The sequence below is a fragment of the Oryctolagus cuniculus genome, chromosome 19 (genome assembly GCF_051225735.1).
Source record: "Oryctolagus cuniculus isolate XC-2025 breed Fujian yellow rabbit chromosome 19, ASM5122573v1, whole genome shotgun sequence".
NCBI classification, from domain to species: Eukaryota; Metazoa; Chordata; class Mammalia; order Lagomorpha; family Leporidae; genus Oryctolagus; species Oryctolagus cuniculus.
In genome coordinates this window covers 4,370,141-4,390,021 of record NC_142885.1, presented here as the reverse complement: position 1 = coordinate 4,390,021, position 19,881 = coordinate 4,370,141, and the positions used below count along the sequence as shown (strand labels likewise).

The 19,881-nt window shown below is 62.6% G+C and overlaps 1 protein-coding gene across 7 annotated transcripts in view; it reads left to right on the top strand.

The window, feature by feature from the left end:
- The window catches only part of IQCE (IQ motif containing E), a 47,577-nt gene that overhangs the window by 14,172 nt on the left and 13,524 nt on the right, over positions 1-19,881 (top strand). For 4 of the 7 annotated variants that reach the window (XM_089320746.1, XM_070064826.2, XM_070064829.2 and 1 more), the window contains exons 5-15: positions 1,170-1,240; positions 9,167-9,280; positions 9,360-9,410; positions 12,806-12,876; positions 13,622-13,694; positions 13,796-13,845; positions 15,519-15,682; positions 16,662-16,717; positions 17,079-17,278; positions 18,111-18,215; positions 18,958-19,048. In XM_089320746.1, coding sequence (XP_089176872.1) covers positions 1,170-1,240; positions 9,167-9,280; positions 9,360-9,410; positions 12,806-12,876; positions 13,622-13,694; positions 13,796-13,845; positions 15,519-15,682; positions 16,662-16,717; positions 17,079-17,278; positions 18,111-18,215; positions 18,958-19,048 — 1,046 coding nt within the window. The remainder of the gene's footprint in view (positions 1-1,169; positions 1,241-9,166; positions 9,281-9,359; positions 9,411-12,805; positions 12,877-13,621; positions 13,695-13,795; positions 13,846-15,518; positions 15,683-16,661; positions 16,718-17,078; positions 17,279-18,110; positions 18,216-18,957; positions 19,049-19,881) is intronic. The other 3 variants (XM_070064832.2, XM_070064828.2, XM_089320748.1) reach the window with 3 other exon arrangements.

The following is a 19,881-nucleotide window of genomic DNA, read 5'->3' as shown; positions in this document are numbered from 1 at the left end:
CCCAGGGGTCGTGGCTCAGGCATTCCACCAGCAGCAGTGAGCACATGGCTGGAGACGCGCACATGGCTCAGGAGAAGCCGGGAGTGTTTGGATTCCAGGGGGCCTTGCTCGGCATGGGCCGACGTCTGGCTTCCGGTGCGGGCTCTGCTGTGTAGAAACTGCAGCGTCACACTAGGCTAATCCTCCGCCTAGCGGCGCCGGCACACCGGGTTCTAGTCCCGGTCGGGGCGCCGGATTCTGTCCCGGTTGCCCCTCTTCCAGGCCAGCCCTCTGCTGTGGCCCGGGAATGCAGTGGAGGATGGCCCAGGTGCTTGGGCCCTGCACCCCATGGGAGACCAGGAAAAGCACCTGGCTCCTGGCTCCTGCCATCGGATCAGCGCAGTGCGCTGGCCGCAGCGCGCCAGCCGCGGCGGCCATTGGAGGGTGAACCAACGGCAAAGGAAGACCTTTCTCTCTGTCTCTCTCTCTCACTGTCCACTCTGCCTGTCAAAAAAAAAAAAAAAAAAAAAAGAAACCGCAGCGTCGTGGAGCAGTGCCCCGGGAAAGGCCCTTCCACCTGAGTGTCCCCGCGTGGCTGTCGCCTCCCTAAACCAGTCTTCCTTAAATTTGCTAGAAAACAAGAAACACACGGGCAAGGCCGACGGTCCTGAAAAGCCTCGACTCACCCAGAAAACGGGCTTGTCTCACGGTTGCGCATTCCTCCCAGGGCTTTGCTGTGTGCCCGGCCCGGCTTTCCGCAGAGGCTGGACAGAGGGCAGCGGAGGACGCGCGGACACTGCGCACTGCTCTCCGCCCCGCCCCGCCCGACTCCGACTCCCAGTGTGTTAGGCAGCCTGGGAGCACCAAGTGCTGCCGTGTGTCCACCGCAGTCAGGCTGACCCCGTGTGCATTCTCTCGCTTCAGCCTTTACCCCGTTTGCTTGGGGAAATTGGAGTCGGCTGCCTTGGCCTCCTCGGCCCTCGGCTGCCCAGTGAGCTGGGAGTCAACCGCCAGCCGCGCTCCCACACTTTCCAAACCATCAGGCTAGGGGTGCTGAAGCAGCTTTACTTTGCTTTTTTATTCTTTTTAAAAAAGAGTAATAAGTCCCAGTTTTCCTTGAACTATAGCTACAGCTCGTAGTACTGTTGAGGTGATTTTCCCAGGTCACCTGTATAGGTGTGTCTCTCCAGGTCACGTCCCCGGGACTCCCGTGTACCGAGAGAAGGAAGACATGTACGATGAGATCATCGAGCTGAAGAAGGTAGCGCGTCCCTACTGCTTTCCACAGCGAGAGCCTGCTGGGCTGTGCGCGTGCCACACACACTCACACACACCTGCCTGGGACCCTGGCCCCTGCTGGGCTGTGCGCGTGTCACACACACACACACATACCTGACTGGGACCCTGGCCCCTGCTGGGCTGTGCACATCTCTCACACACACACACACACACCCCTGCCTGGGACCCTGGCCCCTGCTGGGCTGTGCGCGTGTCACACACACACACGCACCCCTGCCTGGGACCCTGGCCCCTGCTGGGCTGTGCGCGTGTCACACACACACACGCACCCCTGCCTGGGACCCTGGCCCCTGCTGGGCTGTGCGCGTGTCACACACACACACACGCACCCCTGCCTGGGACCCTGGCCCCTGCTGGGCTGTGCGCGTGTCACACACACTCACACACCCCTGCCTGGGACCCTGGCCCCTGCTGGGCTGTGCGCGTGTCACACACACACACACATACCTGACTGGGACCCTGGCCCCTGCTGGGCTGTGCACATCTCTCACACACACACACACACACTCCTGCCTGGGACCCTGGCCCCTGCTGGGCTGTGCGCGTGTCACACACACACACGCACCCCTGCCTGGGACCCTGGCCCCTGCTGGGCTGTGCGCGTGTCACACACACACACGCACCCCTGCCTGGGACCCTGGCCCCTGCTGGGCTGTGCGCGTGTCACACACACACACACGCACCCCTGCCTGTGACCCTGGCCCCTGCTGGGCTGTGCGCGTGTCACACACACACACCCCCCTGCCTGGGGCCCTGGCCCGTGCTGGGCTGTGCGCGTGTCACACACACACACACCTGACTGTGACCCTGGCCCGTGCTGGGCTGTGTGTGTCTCACACACACACACACACACCTGCCTGGGACCCTGGCCCCTGCTGGGCTGTGCGCGTCACACACACACACACGCACACCCCTGCCTGGGACCCTGGCCCATGCGTGGGATCTGGGGATCTGGCTGGCTGAAGGAGCTGGCTGCGGGCATGTCCAGGCTCTGCTCCTGCAGGCGAGGCCTGGGAGCCTCAGGGCCCCTGGGCAGCGAGACTGGGAGTCTTCCGGCGAGGCTGTGGTGCTGTCCCCTGCGGGCTCCCTTAGCGCTGCCGAGGCGCTCCCGGCCCCGCTCAGCTGAGACGGGCAGGAGCAGCTGTGATCGCTATACCCATGACGAGTCCAATGCTCCGAGGCCAGTCACTGTGCGGCGTAGCCAGCAGCAGGGCCCCTGCCCCCGTGTTCGTGCGCTCTGCACACCCCAGTGTGCGCTGCCGTGGAGGGCATGGGCCCCACACCAGTGTGGAACACCCATCAGTGTTTTCCTGTGCCTGGAGAAATCACCTGGGGTCACTCCTCCGGAGTCTGCCTATTTACAGACCCCCGGCCTGCGTGGAAGGAGGGGTGAGGGAGGGGGTGCGGCGAGGAGTCCCGAGGCCGCCCCGGGCCACAGGAAGGCGCCGGGGTCCCGAGGGGAGACTGGGAGCTGGGGGGGGGGGGTGAGGTCGTGGCCGCTGCGCCCCTGTCGGAGCCTCCAGCAGGGGTCGGCTGGAAGCGCAGCTGCGCCGGTCCTCGTGAGGAACCTGCTGGGGGCGGGGCCTGGGCCAGAGGACGTCGACTGCACTTGCGCCTGCCGGCTCAGTTTCTGGATAAACAGCCCAGACTCCCGCATTCAGAAAGAGGAGTTGGTTCAGTCTCCCAGGGCTGTGGGATCTGACGCCAGAGCAGCCTCTCCATGGCAAGCAGTGCCTCAGTTCCCAGTTAGAAATGGGGCTGGGCTCGTGGCCCGACAGGTGAAGCTGCCAGCTGCCGCACTGACAACCCCTGTGGACGCCGGTTCAAGTCCCAGCTGCTCCACTTCCGATCCAGCACCCTGCCAATGAGGCGGGAAAGCCGTGGAAGACGGCTCAAATGCTTGGGCCCCTGCACCACATGGGGACCGGATGGAGCTGCTGGCTCCTGGCTGCTGCCTGGCCCAGCCTGGCTTACTGTGGCCATTTGGGGAATGAGCCAACAGATGGAAGATCTCTCTGTGTAACTCTGCCTTTCAAATTAATAAATACATCTTTAAAAAAAGCATGGGGGGGTGCTAATAGTGGCAGTCCATCAAAATGCTTCAGTGCAGTGCCTGAGACACGCTGCAGAGTGGTGGGGAGGCCCCTGCCCCGGGGGCTGCGCCAGTCGCCATCCCCTGAGACTCCCACGACCGCGGCCGCCCACAAGACAGCCCCGCGCTAGCCACGCCCAGTCACTCGCACTGTGCCCTCCTCGCCGTCCCTCTGCACTGCTGGCATTCTGACAGGAACGTGGCCTCCAGAGCTGGCGTGCACAGTCGGGGGCCCTGGGACCCGGAGCTGTCACAGCTGTCAGTTCTCCCCATCGCTAGGCTAGAATCTTTACATGTTGTGTACAGCCTATTTTTATTTTTCTTAAACCTCTAACGTGGAGTGGTGTCATTCAGTTTCCGAGTGTCCGGCGGTGTCCACGCTCCTCGTCTTTTCTGTTCTGGTTCCCGGCATGGTTGTGAGGGCCGCAGATACACTCCGTCTTGGTGGTTCTCTTCCATCTCAGGTTTGCTGTGTGGCCCGGGGTGTGGTGCCCCTGGGCCTGTGCGTGGTGGGGAGTTCTGGTCCTGGGCCTGTGCGTGGTGGGGAGTCCGGCTCCTGGGCCTGTGCATGGTGGGGAGTCCGGCTCCAGGGCCTGTGCGTGGTGGGGAGTCCGGCTCCTGGGCCTGTGCGTGGTGGGGAGTCCGGCTCCTGGGCCTGTGCGTGGTGGGGAGTCCGGCTCCAGGGCCTGTGCGTGGTGGGGAGTCCGGCTCCTGGGCCTGTGCGTGGTGGGGAGTCCGGCTCCTGGGCCTGTGCGTGGTGGGGAGCTCCGCTACTCGGCTCCCAGGGCTGCCGGTGCGGGGAGCACTCCTGTCCTGCTGAGTTTGTGGCACTGTTGGAGCAGCTGGTGAGAGGGTACTCAGGTCTCCAACTGTGATGGAACCGTCTGTTTCCCCTGCACTCCTGTTTCTGATTCACGCCGCGTGGCTGGTCGTCCAGCTGTCTTGCTGCACTGACCTTTCTGGCCGCTATGCCTGGCTCCGTTCTGGTCACTGAATCTGGTCTCAGGCACCGCTGCTTTCTTTGCGTTAACATTGGTGTCTGCCCACCTGCCGGTGCTGTTACATCCTAGACAGCTGGTGGGTGGGTCCGGTTTTTTTTTTTTTTTTTTTTTTTTTTTTTGACAGAGTGGACAGTGAGAGAGAGACAGAGAGAAAGGTCTTCCTTCCGTTGGTTCACTCCCCAAATGGCCACTACGGCCAGTGCACTGCGCTGATCTGAAGCCAGGAGCCAGGTGCTTCTCCTGATCTCCCATGGGGTGCAGGGCCCAAGCACTTGGGCCATCCTCCACTGCACTCCCAGGCCACAGCAGAGAGCTGGCCTGGAAGAGGGGCAACCGGACAGAATCCGGCGCCCCGACTGGGACTAGAACCCGGTGTGCCGGTGCCGCAGACGGAGGATTAGCCTAGTGAGCCGCGGCGCCGGCCAGGTGGGTCCTGTTTTTTAAAGCGCTTTTCTGCTTCCTGGCATTTAGATCATTTATGCATTTTTATTGATATATTTGCACTTAAGGCTCAGGTTTTATTTTCTGTTTTCCACTTGTTCTCTCTGTATTACATTCCTGTTTTTTTCTGCATTTCTATGCCTTCAACTTTTTTTAAGAATTCCATTTTGATTTACATACTGGTTTTTTGTTTTAAAATTTATTGCTATGGCTGGATTTGTGATGTAGCAGGTAAAGCCATACCCCGCAGCGCCAGCTCCCATGTGGGTGCTGATTCATTCCTGGCTGCTCTGCTTCTGATCCAGCCCCCTGCTGATGCCCTGGGAAAAGCAACGGAAGGTGGCCCAAGTGTTTGGACCCTGCCACCCTGGTGGTGGGAGACCCAGATGAAGCTCCTGGCTCTTGGCTTCAGCCTGGTTCAGCCCTGGTCAGTGTGGCCATCTGGGGACTGAACCAGCAGATGGAAGATTCTCTCTCTCTCTCTCTCTTTCCCTCTCCTCTGTCTCTCTTTCAAATAAATAATTTTTTTTAAGTCTGTGGAAAGCCAGATTAAAAGATGTGCTTATTTTGGTGGAAAAATGTTGGCGTTCCAAGCATAGTTTTCTTCCTTCTATGCACCTCACATGAGCCATTTAAAGTCTCTGTGTTTACCACTTACCGTGGTCAGTTTGAGTGAGGAACAGAAACCTTACCTCTCCTTACATCCCTTTACCTTGTGCCATTTGTAAACAATTTTTTAAAAAGATTATTTATTTGGAAGGCAGAGTTAGAGAGAGGCAGAGCTGAGCAGAGAGACCTTCCATCCGCTGGTTCACTCCCCAGATGGCTGCAACAGCCAGAGCTGGGCCCATCTGAAGCCAGGAGCTTCTTCCAGGTCTTCCAGCCGGAGTCCAAGCACTTGGGCCATCTTCCACTGCTTTCCCAGGCTGTAGCAGAGAGCTGGATCGAAAGTGGAGCAGCTGGGACTCAAACTGGCTTCTATAAGGGATGCTGGCACAGGAGGCGGCGGCTTTACCCGCTACGCCACAGCGCCGGCCCATGGACAATCTTTAAAATTCTTCCTCTGTGTACACAGAAAACCACATCTGTTTTACTGTTTTGCGTTAGCTGTGAAAGGTAATGTAAGAAACTCAGAGAAGGAGGGAGCGTTCTAGTGGCCCGCATCTTCACTTTCCCATCCTCCCTCCCTTCCCTCCTGCTACTCCAAGACCCCTCTCATCGCCTCTTCTCTGTTAGAGGACACTCTGGCGTCCTCCAGACGCCCTCTCCCCCTCATCTTCAGAATCCCTCCCCAAGGGACCACCTCCCACCGCCCCTTCCTCCCCAAGGGACCACCTCCCTGCTGCCCAGCCCTGTCTCCACCCCCCTTCCTCCCCAAGGGACCACCTCCCTGCTGCCCAGCCCTGTCTCCACCGTCCCTTCCTCCCCAAGGGACCACCTCCCTGCTGCCCAGCCCTGTCTCCACCCCCCTTCCTCCCCAAGGGACCACCTCCCTGCTGCCCAGCCCTGTCTCCACCGCCCTCTTCCTCCCCAAGGGACCACCTCCCTGCTGCCCCGCCCTGGCTCCACCACCCCTTCCTCCCCAAGGGACCACCTCCCTGCTGCCCAGCCCTGTTCCACCGCCCCCCATTCCTCCCCAAGGGACCACCTCCCCGCTGTCCAGCCCTGTTCCACCGCCCCCCATTCCTCCCCAAGGGACCACCTCCCTGCTGCCCAGCCCTGTTCCACCGCCCCCCATTCCTCCCCAAGGGACCACCTCCCTGCTGCCCAGCCCTGTTCCACCGGCCCCCATTCCTCTCCAAGGGACCACCTCCCTGCTGCCCAGCCCTGTCTCCACCCCCCGTCCTCCCCAAGGGACCACCTCCCCGCTGTCCAGCCCTGTTCCACCGCCCCCGTCCTCCCCAAGGGACCACCTCCCTGCTGCCCAGCCCTGTTCCACCACCCCCCATTCCTCCCCAAGGGACCACCTCCCTGCTGCCCCGCCCTGTCTCCACCACCTCTTCCTCCCCAATGGACCACCTCCCTGCTGCCCAGCCCTGTCTCCACCACCCCTTCCTCCCCAAGGGACCACCTCCCTGCTGCCCAGCCCTGTCTCCACCGCCCCCTTCCTCCCCAAGGGACCACCTCCCTGCTGCCCAGCCCTGTCTCCACCGCCCTCTTCCTCCCCAAGGGACCACCTCCCTGCTGCCCCGCCCTGGCTCCACCACCCCTTCCTCCCCAAGGGACCACCTCCCTGCTGCCCAGCCCTGGCTCCACCGCCCCCTTCCTCCCCAAGGGACCACCTCCCTGCTGCCCAGCCCTGTCTCCACCGCCCCGTCCTCCCCTGTCCCTACCACTCAGCTGTCTCCACCCCTCCTGCCCTCCCCGTAGGTTTGTCTTCAGTCACCACCGGGAACCTGTCGGTCATCACTTCTGCACATAGTCTGAGCGCACTGTCTCCTGTGATGGCTGCCCAGGCCCGAGACTTCCTGCCTGTCCCTCCCGTGCTGGCTGGGGGTCCGTCTCTGTCTTAGAGGCCACTGCTTCTTGCCCCTGGCCTCTCCAGTCTGCCGGATTTCAGTTCTGTGACTTCACTTGCCTCTTTGTACTTTGGTGCTGTGCTGAGACTTTCTGGCCTTCTGTTGGCTTCAGTGTGTTCCTAACCAGAACCAGCCATGCAGGCATCTGTCTGGGCTGTGCACTGGGGCGGGCGCCTGGACCGCACTGAAACGCGCCCCACGCCCCGCACTGCTCCTGATTCCAGGCTCCTGCTGACGCACACCTGGGAGGCTCTGGAGAAGCCGCGGGGAGCTGGGCCCTGCCCCCCCGTGGCAGACCCAGACTGGGCACCTGACCCAGAGCTAGCTGTCGTGGGTGCTCAGAGTGACCGGCACATGGGATGCCTCTCTCCTTCTCGCCCTCTTTTTTAAAGATCAATTTTTAAAAATCCAGTCTTTGTCGGGTGAGCCTGGCGTCTGCCATCTTGCTCCAGTGCCCACTGAGGCCGAGAGTCCCTGGTTCTGGCTGGCTGGGATGGCGAGCGCCAGTCATCACACTCCAGCCCCTTCAGTCTTCTGACCTGGTAGCTCCGGTGGGTGAGGGGCGCCCCCTCGCTCCCACCAAGGGGCGGGGTGGAAGTCGGGTTCCCCATTGCGCTTTTGTGGACACCCCCACGGGGAGGGGCTCCTCATTCCTGCCAGGCAGACAGCCGCTCAGGCTGCTGTCCGCACAGCCTTGTCACCACTGGGGCGTACAAGTCCTGCCTCCAGTGGCCTCTGGGGCACCTCGGTACTGCCTGCAGGGCTCGTGGCTCCGCGCTCAGCCTCTCCCGGTCCATGGGACCAGTGTCCCTGTGGTTTTACTGGAGTGGACACTTTCTGCCTTGTCAGCCTGCCCCTTTTCGGTGCCAGGCAGAGGAAAGAGGCCGTGGGGGACGTGAGCCGGCTGTGCCCTGTGGCACCCCGTCCCGACCAGGCCCAGAGACGGCTGGAAGAGCTCCCTGCCTTGTGGCCCCCAGGTCCCCTTCTCCAGCAGGGTCACCTTGGGTGGCCGCCTGTGGTGCCCGAGGATCTCAGCTGGGCAAGAGGGGAAGGGAGGCTCCTCCTCCTGGAAGCAGACCCCTTGTTAGACTTTTTAGCTTTCTCCGGGCTGTGGGTTAGCAGATTCAGTCCACAGCCAGGCGTGGAGCGCCACCATCTGTCGTGCTGCCCTGGGCCCCCCGGCCCTTCCTGGGACGTGCACTTAGGCGACTGGTTCTGCTGGGTCATTTGGCCTCCTCGGAGGGCCACAGCCCTGGAAGGGAGACGCTGCCCACAGGGATCCCTGGCTGCTGTGTGCAGCTCGGCCTTGGCTCTCTGAGCTCTCGACCCTGTCTCAGTGAGGAGTGGAACAAGGAGAACGAGAGGGACCTCCATGCCCTCCTGAAGGACCAGGGAAGCCCCAGGCGGTAGGGAGGGTGTCACTGCCAAGTGCAGGCCAGCTGCAGAAACTGAGTAAACTTAGTTCCGGGGAAGACTGACCACTGTGGGCTTCGCTCCCAGGCCACCCCAGCGGGGTCAGACTCGTCACAGGCCAACGTGGGGCAGCACGGCTCTCTGAGCCGCGGCTGAGAAACAGTCACGGCATTAGCCTTTGGTGAGCGGGAGTGACGCGCTCCTCACGTGGACGTGGCCAAGAACGCGTGACGTGTCTCCCCTGCTGGTGCCTGGGGGTGACGGTGCTGCTCTGGGGCCGCAGGGGCCTGGCCCGTGGCAGAGCTCCGCTCCCACCCTGCCCAGTGCAGGGGAGCAGGCGGCTGTGGCACGCGCCCGCCGTCCCCCTGTTTCACCGGGTGTGCGTGCCCGCCGTGCATGGGCGTGGCCCCTCTCGTCTTCAGTCACTGCACGTGCAGAAGAGCGCCGTGGACCTGATGCGGACGAAGCTGCGGCGCTTACAGGAGGAGAACAGCAGGAAGGACCGGCAGATCGAGCAGCTCCTGGAGCCAGGCCGAGTGAGTGCCGGGCCCTGGCGGCAGGCTCGCCCGTGGGGCCGCCGCCCACCGCCTTCATGTCGCGTCTGCTTCACCACAGGGCCCCGATGTTGCTCGGACTCTGGCGGAGAAAAGGCCCGACGCTGGCTGGGTGAGTGGTCTCCGGGGCACGGGGCGCCGGGCGGAGATGCGGGGGTCGGGCCGTCTAGAAGCATTCTGCACAGCGCGTGGGGGTGCAAGACGGCGCTCCAGACACTGTCGGGGGCACGAGGGGGTTGCAGGCTCACCAGAGGCCAAGAAGCAGAGGGCTCCCAAAGTTGGTGTGAAAGTGGAATTCATGATGAAGTTGTGCTGGTACAAGATGATTCTGAAGCCCGTGATAGTTTTTTCATAATGTACGTTTTCCGTGAACTTGGTGAACACCCTTCTGCATGAATTTCAAACGTTTTTTGGACCAAAATAAGCATCTTTTAATTCCATTTTCCACTATCTTTTTCAAGAACCCTCCTGTGTTATGGAGAAAAAGTCACAACGACCTTCCCTAATCATGCCCAAAAAATACACTGTTGTGCTTGGCATGCCATGCTGGGTACAACACAGCCACACAGCAGCAGTGCAGGGACGCCTCTGGTGTGGAGCGCCGGGCACAGACACGGAGACGCGGGCACCTCGGGCCGGCACTGCCTGCCGGCGAGTCAGGAGGCGCCAAGAGGGAGTCGCTTTTCAGAGTACTGAACACAAAGAACACGGTAACAGTGGCGGGACCAGCGGATCCGCGGATTCGGTTACACACGCTGGGTCAGCTGGGATGAGCAAGGGGAAGGAGCCGCCGACCAGGTCAGCAGTGCTTCTGTCCAGAACACACACACGACAGCCAGACAGGCCCTGCGAGCCCCTGAAGGCGGCAGCCGCTCTGGGACACACCACCACCACTTCCATATGAGCGAAGACCGCCTGGCGCTGTGCCGAGGATGGGCCGGTCTCCTTGACTGCGCCTGGAAGCGGCCAGTGTCCCCACATCACAGCGTCTTCCTGGAACAGTGCAGTGCTGGGATTATCACACAGGTGATCTCCCTGGAGTTTTTGGAATAGAGATTTCAGTCTTGTTTCTAAAACCAGGAAATAGGTCAAAAGATCTGCCAGACCGGTTCATCCGAGTGGTGGGGAGACAGGGACAGGGTCTCGGTGCCGTCGTCCCAGCGGCAGCAAGGACACCTGAGAGCAGCACAGTTCGCCCAGGTCACAAGCAGTAGTGGCCCAGCGCTGTGGGCAGTGGGTGAAGCCACACCTGGACCCCAGCAGCCCACATGGGCACTGGTTCGAGTCCTGGCTGCTCCACTTCTGATCCAGCTCCCTGCTAGTGGTCCGGGAAGACAGTGGAACACGGCGTAACTGCCTGGGCCCCTGCCAGCCATGTGGGACACCAGGTGGAGTTCCTGCTCCCAGCTTCGGCCTGGCCAGTCCTGGCCACCGTGGCCATCTGGGGAGTGAAGCAGCAGGTGGAAGACCGCCCTCTTCTCTCTTCCCCTCTCTGTCCCCCTGACTTTCAGATGAGTAAGTAGGTATTTAAAAATAAAATAAAAGCAGTACGGCAGGACTGAGGAGAAGCAGGGGTGCCCAAACCTTAGACTTGGCGTGGCGTGGCGTGGCGTGGCGTGGTGGGACGGCCAGGCCAGAGCGGAGGGCTGTCAAACTGCCCAGTGCCCAGGTCAGACTTCTTTTTGGGACTCTCTCAGGAAAGGAGTCTCGCACAAGGCCACTTGCACAAGGATACGTCTCTCTGCCCAATTTGAGGGAAAACTGCAGAGTGGAATTGCTATCGCAAAACATTTGTAAAACAGATACTAAAAGAGAAAACCAGCGCGCGGACTTGTATGAAACGCCGACCTGGGGAGCCGCATGAAGGGCGCCGTGAACCTCTCGTCCTGTGAAGAGCTGGGTTTCTGTCCGCCGCGAGCGCAGCGCTGGGCGGGTGCACTGTGCACCTGAGCGTCCGCGGCCATATGGGCCTGCAGGGCGGCCGGCAGCCACTCGGGAAACACTTGCGCGCGGCCAAGGATTTCTCTTGAGGAGCTGATTACAGCGCACAGCGGTCAGGACTGAACCCGCAGCCTCGCGGCGTGGACGGGCAGCCGGCGCGTGCACGGCCCCTGGGCTCTGTGACAGGACCGCCAGCCGGAACCACCGCCTTGTAGCGCTGAGGGGGGGGGACGGCAAGGAGGCAGCGCCCTGGAAGACGCACAGCCTTCCTCTGCCACACGCCTGCGCAGCTGCAAGAGAGGGAGGAGGGCTGCTCCGAGAGGCGCCCACAGACGTGACCAGGGCGAAACTGGCCGCGGGCGGGGCCCACGACGCGGAACAGGAGGCAGCCCGAGGGGGGCTCCGGCCCACCGCGCGCCCGCCTGCCCTGCCCGAGCGCTGGGCCGCATCGCTGGGGAGAAGCGACGTCACGAAGAAGTTTACTTGGCTGCAAGAGAACTTGAAATCATCAAAAGTTGTGAAAGATGCCTATTAGGAAACACTTGAGTGAATTTAAAAACATTTTTTTCCTCAACATAAGCTTCCCTTTGGATTCCCCTTTCCCAGGGTTTTCTGAGGGCTCCGGAGGACGGAAGGCCTGACTGCCCTGCTCTGCGGGTGCACCAAGGCACAGTAGGGGGAGGAGGAAGTAAGTGGCCGGGTCAGTCCTCAGCTTCACCCAGCACAGGAAACGGGCTCTCAGGGCTGCTGGTGACGACAGCGCCCCCTGGCAGAACCCGGCTCCAGCCCCGGGCTCCTGGCTTCTGCCTGGACCAGCCCCGGCCGTTGCTGGCAGTAGGGGAGTGAACCAGCGGACAGAAGATGTCTTCCCCCAGCCTGTTCTGCCTTTCAAGCTAATAAAAAATTTTTAGAAAGAAAATGCATTCGTTTACTACTAATGTAATTTTAAATTACTTTAAAAAACCAAGTAAGTTGTTTACTGGGGTCAGCACTGTGACACAGTGGGTAAAGCTGCCACTTGGAACGCCAGCATCCCCTGTGGGCGCCAGTTCGAGTTCTGGCTGCTCTGCTTCCTGGGAGGGCAGTGGAGGATGGCCCGGGTCCTTGGGCCCCTGCGCCTGCATGGAGACCAGGAGGAGGCCTGGCTCCTGGCTCCTGGCTGCGGGTCGGCACCGCTCTGGCCATTAAGGCTCTTCGCGAGTGAACCAGTGGATGGAAGACCCCCCTCTCTCTCTCTCTGCTTCTGCCTCTCTGTAACTCTGCCTTTCAAGTAAATAAATCAATCTTTTTAAAAAGTAGTTGCTTATTCGAAAGGGGAGGACAAGGCACGGCCTCCCAGACCCTGGGTGCCGCGCCCCTGCCCCTCTGGGCCCAGCGGCCACGGGCTGGCTCAGTCAGCGCCTGCATCTGTGACGGTGGCGTCCCCACTGCCGCTGGTGGCCGCGGCGGCCTCTCCTGGCAGAGTCTAGAGGAGGTCAGTGTGGACGTGGACGTGCACCAGGAGGGAGGGAGCGGGCAGGCCGGGGCCCCTGGAGGCCGGAGCTGCAGTGCCGGCGTCTCTTACAGGTCATGAACGGGCTGAGGCAGAGGATCTTCAAGCTGGAGCGGCAGTGCAAGGAGAAGGACACCACCATCAAGTACGGGGCGGGGCTGGGGGCGGGGCAGGGGGCGGGGCAGGGGGTCAGGGCTGGGCCTGCGGCGGGGTGCAGCTGGGGCACCCTCGCTGTCCTAGTCTTCGTTTCCTGGGGGCCCTGGGGCTTTCATCCCCACCTCCACCCGAATGCCGGCTGCTTGTGCTCCCGGCAGATGGGATCGGGGAGTGGCACCTTGCTGCACCCCCTCCGTGTTGTGGGGCCGCTGTCCCGTCCCATGACAGGCAGGTGGAGCAGGCTCCGTGCTGCTGCGGGGCGGCTACACACAGTTCTCTGTCTTCGGCGTGGGGGCACAGTCTCTGCTGGCTGTGTGTATTTAAGGGCCCTGTGTGTCCTGTCCTCACTGCCCCGTGCTGAGGTTTGTCGGCTTACACAGCTGGTTCTGTGCCTCAGTGCTGCACCCTGCGCTCCCCTCTAAGGCCCGCGGGCTGCTGAGGGCGAGGGCAGTGTGGCCGGCACAACCCCCAGGCGGCGTCCTCCCTGAACGCGGGCCTCTCCACCTTTCCCCAGCGACAAAGACAGCAGCTTCTCTGGAGAGGCTGGTCCTGAGGGATGCCTTTGCCATGAGGCGTGGCTAGTGCCACACAGGAGACATTTCTGTCGTGAGCAGCTGTCTCTCAAATGGAGGCTTCTGCCCAGGGCCACGAGCCCCCGGAGGCCTGCTCGGGTCCTGGTGTTCAGGGGAACCTTCACGTGCCCCACCATGCTGACTGGGAACTTGGGCTTTCAGCAAGCTGCAGACAGACATGAAGACCACCAACCTGGAAGAGATGCGGATCGCCATGGAGACCTACTACGAGGAGGTGTGTGGGAGGCAGGGCCACCGATGGGAAACGAGACACAGCTGGGCAGGAGGACGTCTCCGTGCCCCTCTGTTCTCACGCATCTCATCTTGTCTTCACAGATCCGCCGTCTGCAGACCCTGCTGGCGAGTTCCGAGTCCACCGGAAAGAAGTACGGTCGCGCCGGAGGCCGGGTTTCTCGTGTTGTCTCATTAGTGGCCGCTGCCGCCGTGGCCGTGGCCGGCGTGGCGGGCTTCCATCCTGGGGGTGGGAGAGGTGCCAGTGACACAGGCTGCCTAGCAGCGCAGCGCGGGCCTGGAAGTCCCTGCTGTCAAGGTGGTGCGCCTCCTGGGCAGGCCCTGGGCCCTCGCACGAGCTCATTCCAGAGGAGTTTCTGAGAGATGCAGGGGCTCTGCCGTCTCGTGGAAGCTGCTCCCTGGGTGGGCTCCCTGCTGCCGACCGCTGAAGTCCCCATGGCCCAGCCTGGCCAGCCCCTCTGCTTGGCCCCGAGTGGCGTTAAGATGGGTTGGGAAGCAGGGCTGGGTGCCCGCTGGGTCTGCGAGGCCCACACCCCTGCCCTCAGGAAATGCAGGCGTGGGCTCCTGTGAGCTGCATCCGCCTTCAGTGGCCTGTCCTGGTTTCCATGTTTGTGCTGAGACGCCCCACTGAACATGCAGTGCTGACTCACTGACAGGGAGTCACGGCCAGGGCTCCTTCCCGGGCATGCTGCGTCCCTGCCAGTCAGCCTGTTTGCTGGGGCACCAGGCAGCACCTGAGCACTGTTAGGAACAGACGGGACTGGGGCTGGCGCCGTGGCACAATAGGTTAATCCTCCGCCTGCGGCGCCAGCATCCCATATGGGTGCCGGTTAGAGACCCAGCTGCTCCACTCCCAGTCCAGCTCTCTGCTGTGGCCCGGGAAAGCAGTGGAGGATGGCCCAAGTGCTGGGGCCCTGCACCCCATGGGAAACCAGAAGAAACTCCTGGCTCCTGGCTTCGGATCAGCGCAGCTCCGGCCATTGCAGCCATCTGGGGGGTGAACCAGCGGAAGGAAGACCTCTCCCTGTCTCTCCCTCTCACTGTCTGTAACTCTACCTCTCAAATAAATAATAATAATAAAAAAAAAAAAAAAAAAAAAAAAAAAAAACAACAACAACAACAACAACAACCAGACGTGACCAACAGAGAGGAGAACATGTACACTCAGGAGGCCAGAGAGGGCCTGGCTCAGCCTGAGCCGGGACATCTGTCTCACCACTGCACGCACGTATGCATGCCCACAAAAGCCCCAAGTGGTATTTGACATGGTTTTTGAACATATTTTTATCTACTTGAAAGGCAAGAGTCACAGAGAGAGAGATGCTCCAACTGCTAGTTCACTCCCCAAATGCCCACGACAGCCAAGGCTGGGCCAGGCCGAAGCCAGGAGCTGGCAACTCCACGTGGGGGGAAGACGCCCAAGCCCCTGTGGGCACGTCAGTGGAAGCGGGACCAGAAGCCGCACTCAGTCCAGGATGTGGGTCCCGGGCAGCAGCTGCTGCGCCACAGCACGCGGCCCCACGCGTGGCACTGAGGGCCATCACCGGCTGACAGCCAGATCCACGCAGGTGCAGCGTGCAGACACTGAGGAGCTGAACGAGGCCACAGCCAGTATCTCAGCCCCTGCCACCAAGTGGGACAGTCAGCCCATGGACCCGAGCACCTGCCTGCTGCACAGCGCCGCGGGCTGCCCGTCAGGCGCTCACTGCTGGGTCATCTGGGAATCAGCTGCCAAGTCCGCGGGCGTCCTGAGCAGAGACAGGCATGGCGCCTGCTCCCGCTGAGCCTGTCTGCGTCTGCTCCCCAGGCCTGCGGGGGACAGGAAGGCCGGCGTTAAGCGGCAGAAGAAAATGAGCAGCACCCTCCTCAGCTTGTCGCGGAGCGTGCAGGAGCTCACGGAGGAGAACCAGAGCCTCAAGGAGGACCTGGACCGCGTGCTGAGCAGCTCGCCCACCATCGACAACGTAAAGGGTATCGGCCCGGGGGGGAGGGTGCGGCCTGTCCAGTGTACAGCAGGGAAAGAGGCCTCAGGGGACAGCGAGCCTGGGGTGGGGCCCAGCCGGGATGAGGTGAAGGCCACCGGTCACACAGCTGGGGGCAGGCTGGGCTGGCGGCCCAGAAAAGGCCCGCGTGCCCGTGTGTGTGCCGGCCACGGGGGTCTGTGGGTGCCCAGCCTAGCCGCGGTACAGTGGCGGGCAATGAGACAGTTGCTGGGTGGGGGCTGTGTAGAGCAGAAGACTGAGGGTCTCAGGGTCTCCCCCATTTCCCAAGGACCCCCTGGCTTCTGTGCCCGGGGAAAAGGGGCCCCTGCACTCGTGTGGTCAGGTGTCAGTGGCCGGTCCCGGGTGCACCTTGTGAGCAAAACTTCCAGAAACACGGGGGCCCAGCCCGCGAGAGGACGAGAGTCGGGTTCTCAGGGCTTTGAGCCGCTCAGGGCACGGCTGCCCTTTCCGGAGGTGGGGAGGGGCAGATGAGGCACAGGGTGTGTGGTGAGCTGACGTGCGTGCGGGTCATCCGCGAACAGATGGCACCAAGTGAGGTTGCCCCCGGGAACCAGGATAGCGGAGGCCCAGGGCGGACGTACACAGGTGAGGGTGAGCCGAGAGGGGCAGCCTGGAACGCAGCGGAGGGGGGAGGCCGGCAGGTGCGCCTGCAGCCGGGGGAGGTGGAGCCGGAGGATGGGCTGTGGGTCTGGCAAAGGGGAAGTCAGCGTAGTGACGGGAGGTTGAAGGCGGCCTGGCGCACCAGGACACTTGCAGCCCTAGGTCCCAGGGAGCAGAGACCGTCCAGTCCTGAAGATGCTGCCCGCCGTGGGTCTCGTGGCCTCGCACAGCTCACAGGCTGCTTGGGCCCTGAGCGGGGCCGAAGGCCTGGCTGGAGAAAGTGGTCTGTGCCGCAGGGCCATCAGGACGTCGGGATCGTCCTTCTGAATGCCTTTCCCTTCCCTCAGGTTACGTGGAGTGGAGCAAGCCCAGGCTGCTGAGACGCATCGCGGAGCTGGAGAAGGTGAGCCAAGGCCGCAGGCGGCGCAGGCAGCACGGGCGTCTGGGGCAGGCTGGGTGGCTGGCCACAGAGCGAGCGTGCACACGGACCGCAGGTGGCGGCTGCACGAGATCTGGGAGTCGCGGGCACAGAGGGAAGCAGTCTGTGAGCTCACGCCTTCCACTGCTCCCTGGGTCGTGTCCGGGGCCCTGCCGCCTGCACCCTGCCTCGGCTGGGCCTGTGCCCCACTCCCAAGCAGAGCTGGCTCGGGCCCAGGGCAGGGCCCCCGTGCCCTGCGGGAGACCGGCTTCTCAGGCCCCTGGCGCTCTTCTGGGTGGCGGAAGCACAATGAGTGGCACCTAACAGATACCTGTGTCACCTCCAGAAGATAAATTCAATGGAGAGCTCAAAGGCTCATGCTGCAGACGTGGGCAAACCGACCCCCCGGGCCCCCTCGGCGTCCACGTCCCCAGTGCACAGACAGCCGCCGGCCGACTGCCAGGAGGACCTCGCGCGCCTGCGGGGGGCCGTGAAGAGCCTGAAGGGGGAGCGGGGCACACTGCAGGCGCAGCTGCTGGAGAAAGAGTAGGTGCCCGGGCCCAGCCGTGACCGCGGGACGAGGCGTGCTCTGCAGCGGGGTGCAGGGCCGGGAGGGCACCGGGCCTCCCCAGAACCGCAGAGGGCTCTCCCGCGCAGGCCGCAGCCAGGCGTGTACACGCGGCCCTCGGAGGGAGACACGGTCCAGTTCGTGACCTGTGAGGCCCTCAGCGGGCAAGGCGAAAGCGCCTGTGCACTCTGGTGGCCTGTAGCTGCACCAGACCCAGCGCGGCTCCTGGCCCGGTGAACTAAGCCCAGCTGTCCCCGGAGATGACCTTGCCCCTCGCACGGCAGTGGCCACAGCCGGCAAAGCCAGGAGCCGTGGAGCCCCGCCCTGCCTTCTCTGGGCACCTGGGCCCCACTGAGCTCTGCGGAAGGCAGCTCCTCCCCTCCACAGTCGCACCGTGGATTTCTGATAAATGCTTCGTAAAAATCAGTGTTTCATAGCAAGTGTTAAAACTGAGGTACTCGTTTTGAAAGGTCAACAACTTCTGGAATTACCCATTCAGCCATCACGTGGCATAGGAGGCCATCCGTGGGCCCTGCCGTGTGACGGAGTGAGGCCTGGAGCGAGGTCACGCCCCGTGCCACGCGGGGACACCTGGAAGCCTGCTGGGACAGCTCAGCCCGAGGCGGCCAGCAGCCCTCCTGTCCCCGGCAGCAGCGCACGCCCCCGGCTGTGTGGGGAGGCGTCCAAACCCCGCTGGCTCCAGGTCTTTAGAAGGGAGGGCCTTTATCCTGGGCCCTCCGTCCGAGGGCGTGAGGGGCGCCCCCCGACCCATCCAGCTCTGCTGAGCGCGGCTCTGCTCTGTGCCCTCAGCGTGGAGCTGCGGCAGCTGCTGCAGGCCAAGGCCGACCTGGAGACGCAGCTGGAGAGCGCCAGGGAAGGCGAGAGGCAGCGTCGCGAGCAGGAGCAGGCCTGGAGGTAGGAGCCCCCCAGGCCCCCGCGGCATCCTCAGGCCTCCCAGGGGTCTCTGGGCAAAGCGCCCCGCTTCACCCCTCCAGCATGCCCGATGTGCTGTGCGGGTGGGGGCTCCTCCAGGGCAGCGCTGTTCCCGACCCCAAAGGCCACGGGCCAGTGACAGGGTCCCCAGGCCGAGGCCTCCTCGTGCAGAGGCGCAGACACGGGAAACGTGACCTTTGTTTGGAATTCCGCCTCATTTGGCTTCTTCCCCCGTGAAGAACCGGCAGTCCAAGCTCGGGCGGCTTGGCGCGACTGCAGGGGCGCCGCTCGGTGCCGTCATCCTGTCTCAGAGCACGTGGGGCCGGTCCCAGCTCTGCTTCCTTCTGACGCACTCCCCGGGAGGCAGCAGGTCACGGCTCAAACGCCTGGTCCCTGCCAGTCCCCTGGGAGACTCAGATGACATTCCAGGCCCTGGTTTCAGCCCGGCCCAGGCTTGGCTGTTGCAGGCATTTGGGGAGGTGGGAGGTCTCTGCCTGTCTCTCTGCTCCTCTGCCTTTAAAATCAAAATCAAAATCAAAAAAAAAAAAAAAAAAAAAAAAAGCTGAGTTACACAGCACTCAGAGTGACCAGTCAGACGTGGTCACCAGGATGACGCGACAGAACGTGACTCATCTCGCGCGGAGCCTCGAGTTACAAGGCAGGCGCGTGTCTCAGCAGCCAGGCCGCGCACTGGCAAGTAAGGCGTCACCTTCTCCTCCCCCAGAGAGGAGATTCAGACACTGACCACCAAGCTCCAAGAACTGGAGGAGACCGCGAAAGGAGAGAGAAGTGACCCTGTGGAAGCCAGTCTAGAGGTGCGTGTGAGTATGTCTGCTCTCCTGTCCAGGCAGGGGCGGGGCACTTCCGGTTCTTTCTGTACCCAGCCCCCTCCTGACCCTGACGCTGACCCTTCCGCAACTGAAGTCATGCACGCGGAAGTCTGGGCTCTGCACTAACGTACTGTCAGCTACTGGCCTCTTGACCTGGTATCCCAGTCAGAGCGCTGAGCGGGTGCGTGACGACCTTCCCAGAACTGGGGCGGGGGCTGTCCGCCGAGCCCCGGGGAGGAGTGGGCCGTCTGGGGCCTCCAGCACCTGACCTGGGTGAGCGTTCTCCACGTCAAGTTCCGTGTCTGGTGAGGACCTGGACGCCACAGGAGGCAGCGTGGCTGAGGCCCAGCTCTGGCTGTGAAGGTCCCCAGCCCCTGCTGCCCCTCTCCCTGACCCTCTTCCCTCTTGCTCAAGAGTTGAGGCATAGCTAGGAGTCCACTGGGTGCCAGGGACCTCCGCCTGGCCACACTGAGAGCCACAAGCCCTGCCCGTGGGAGGAGACACGGACGTGGGGGGCAGCGGTCTCGCCCGAGATGGGCTGTGGCGCCCGGGAGGGCAGGGGTCCTCATCGTCAGGCCTCTGACTTTGGCACGCGCAGCTTCCGTGTGGTGCACCTGGCACAGGCCACACAGAAACCTCGGAGCTGGAAGATGTGGGAAGCTGCCGGCACAGGCTTCATCACAGAGCGAGGCAAACCACAGCACCGCCATTAGGGGGACACAACACCCAGCCCAGTTCCCGCGCTGTGTGCCGGGGTCCTTCGCAGGCTGCACGGTAACGAATGTGGCACACCGGGCCGGCGGGGGCTCACGGTGTAT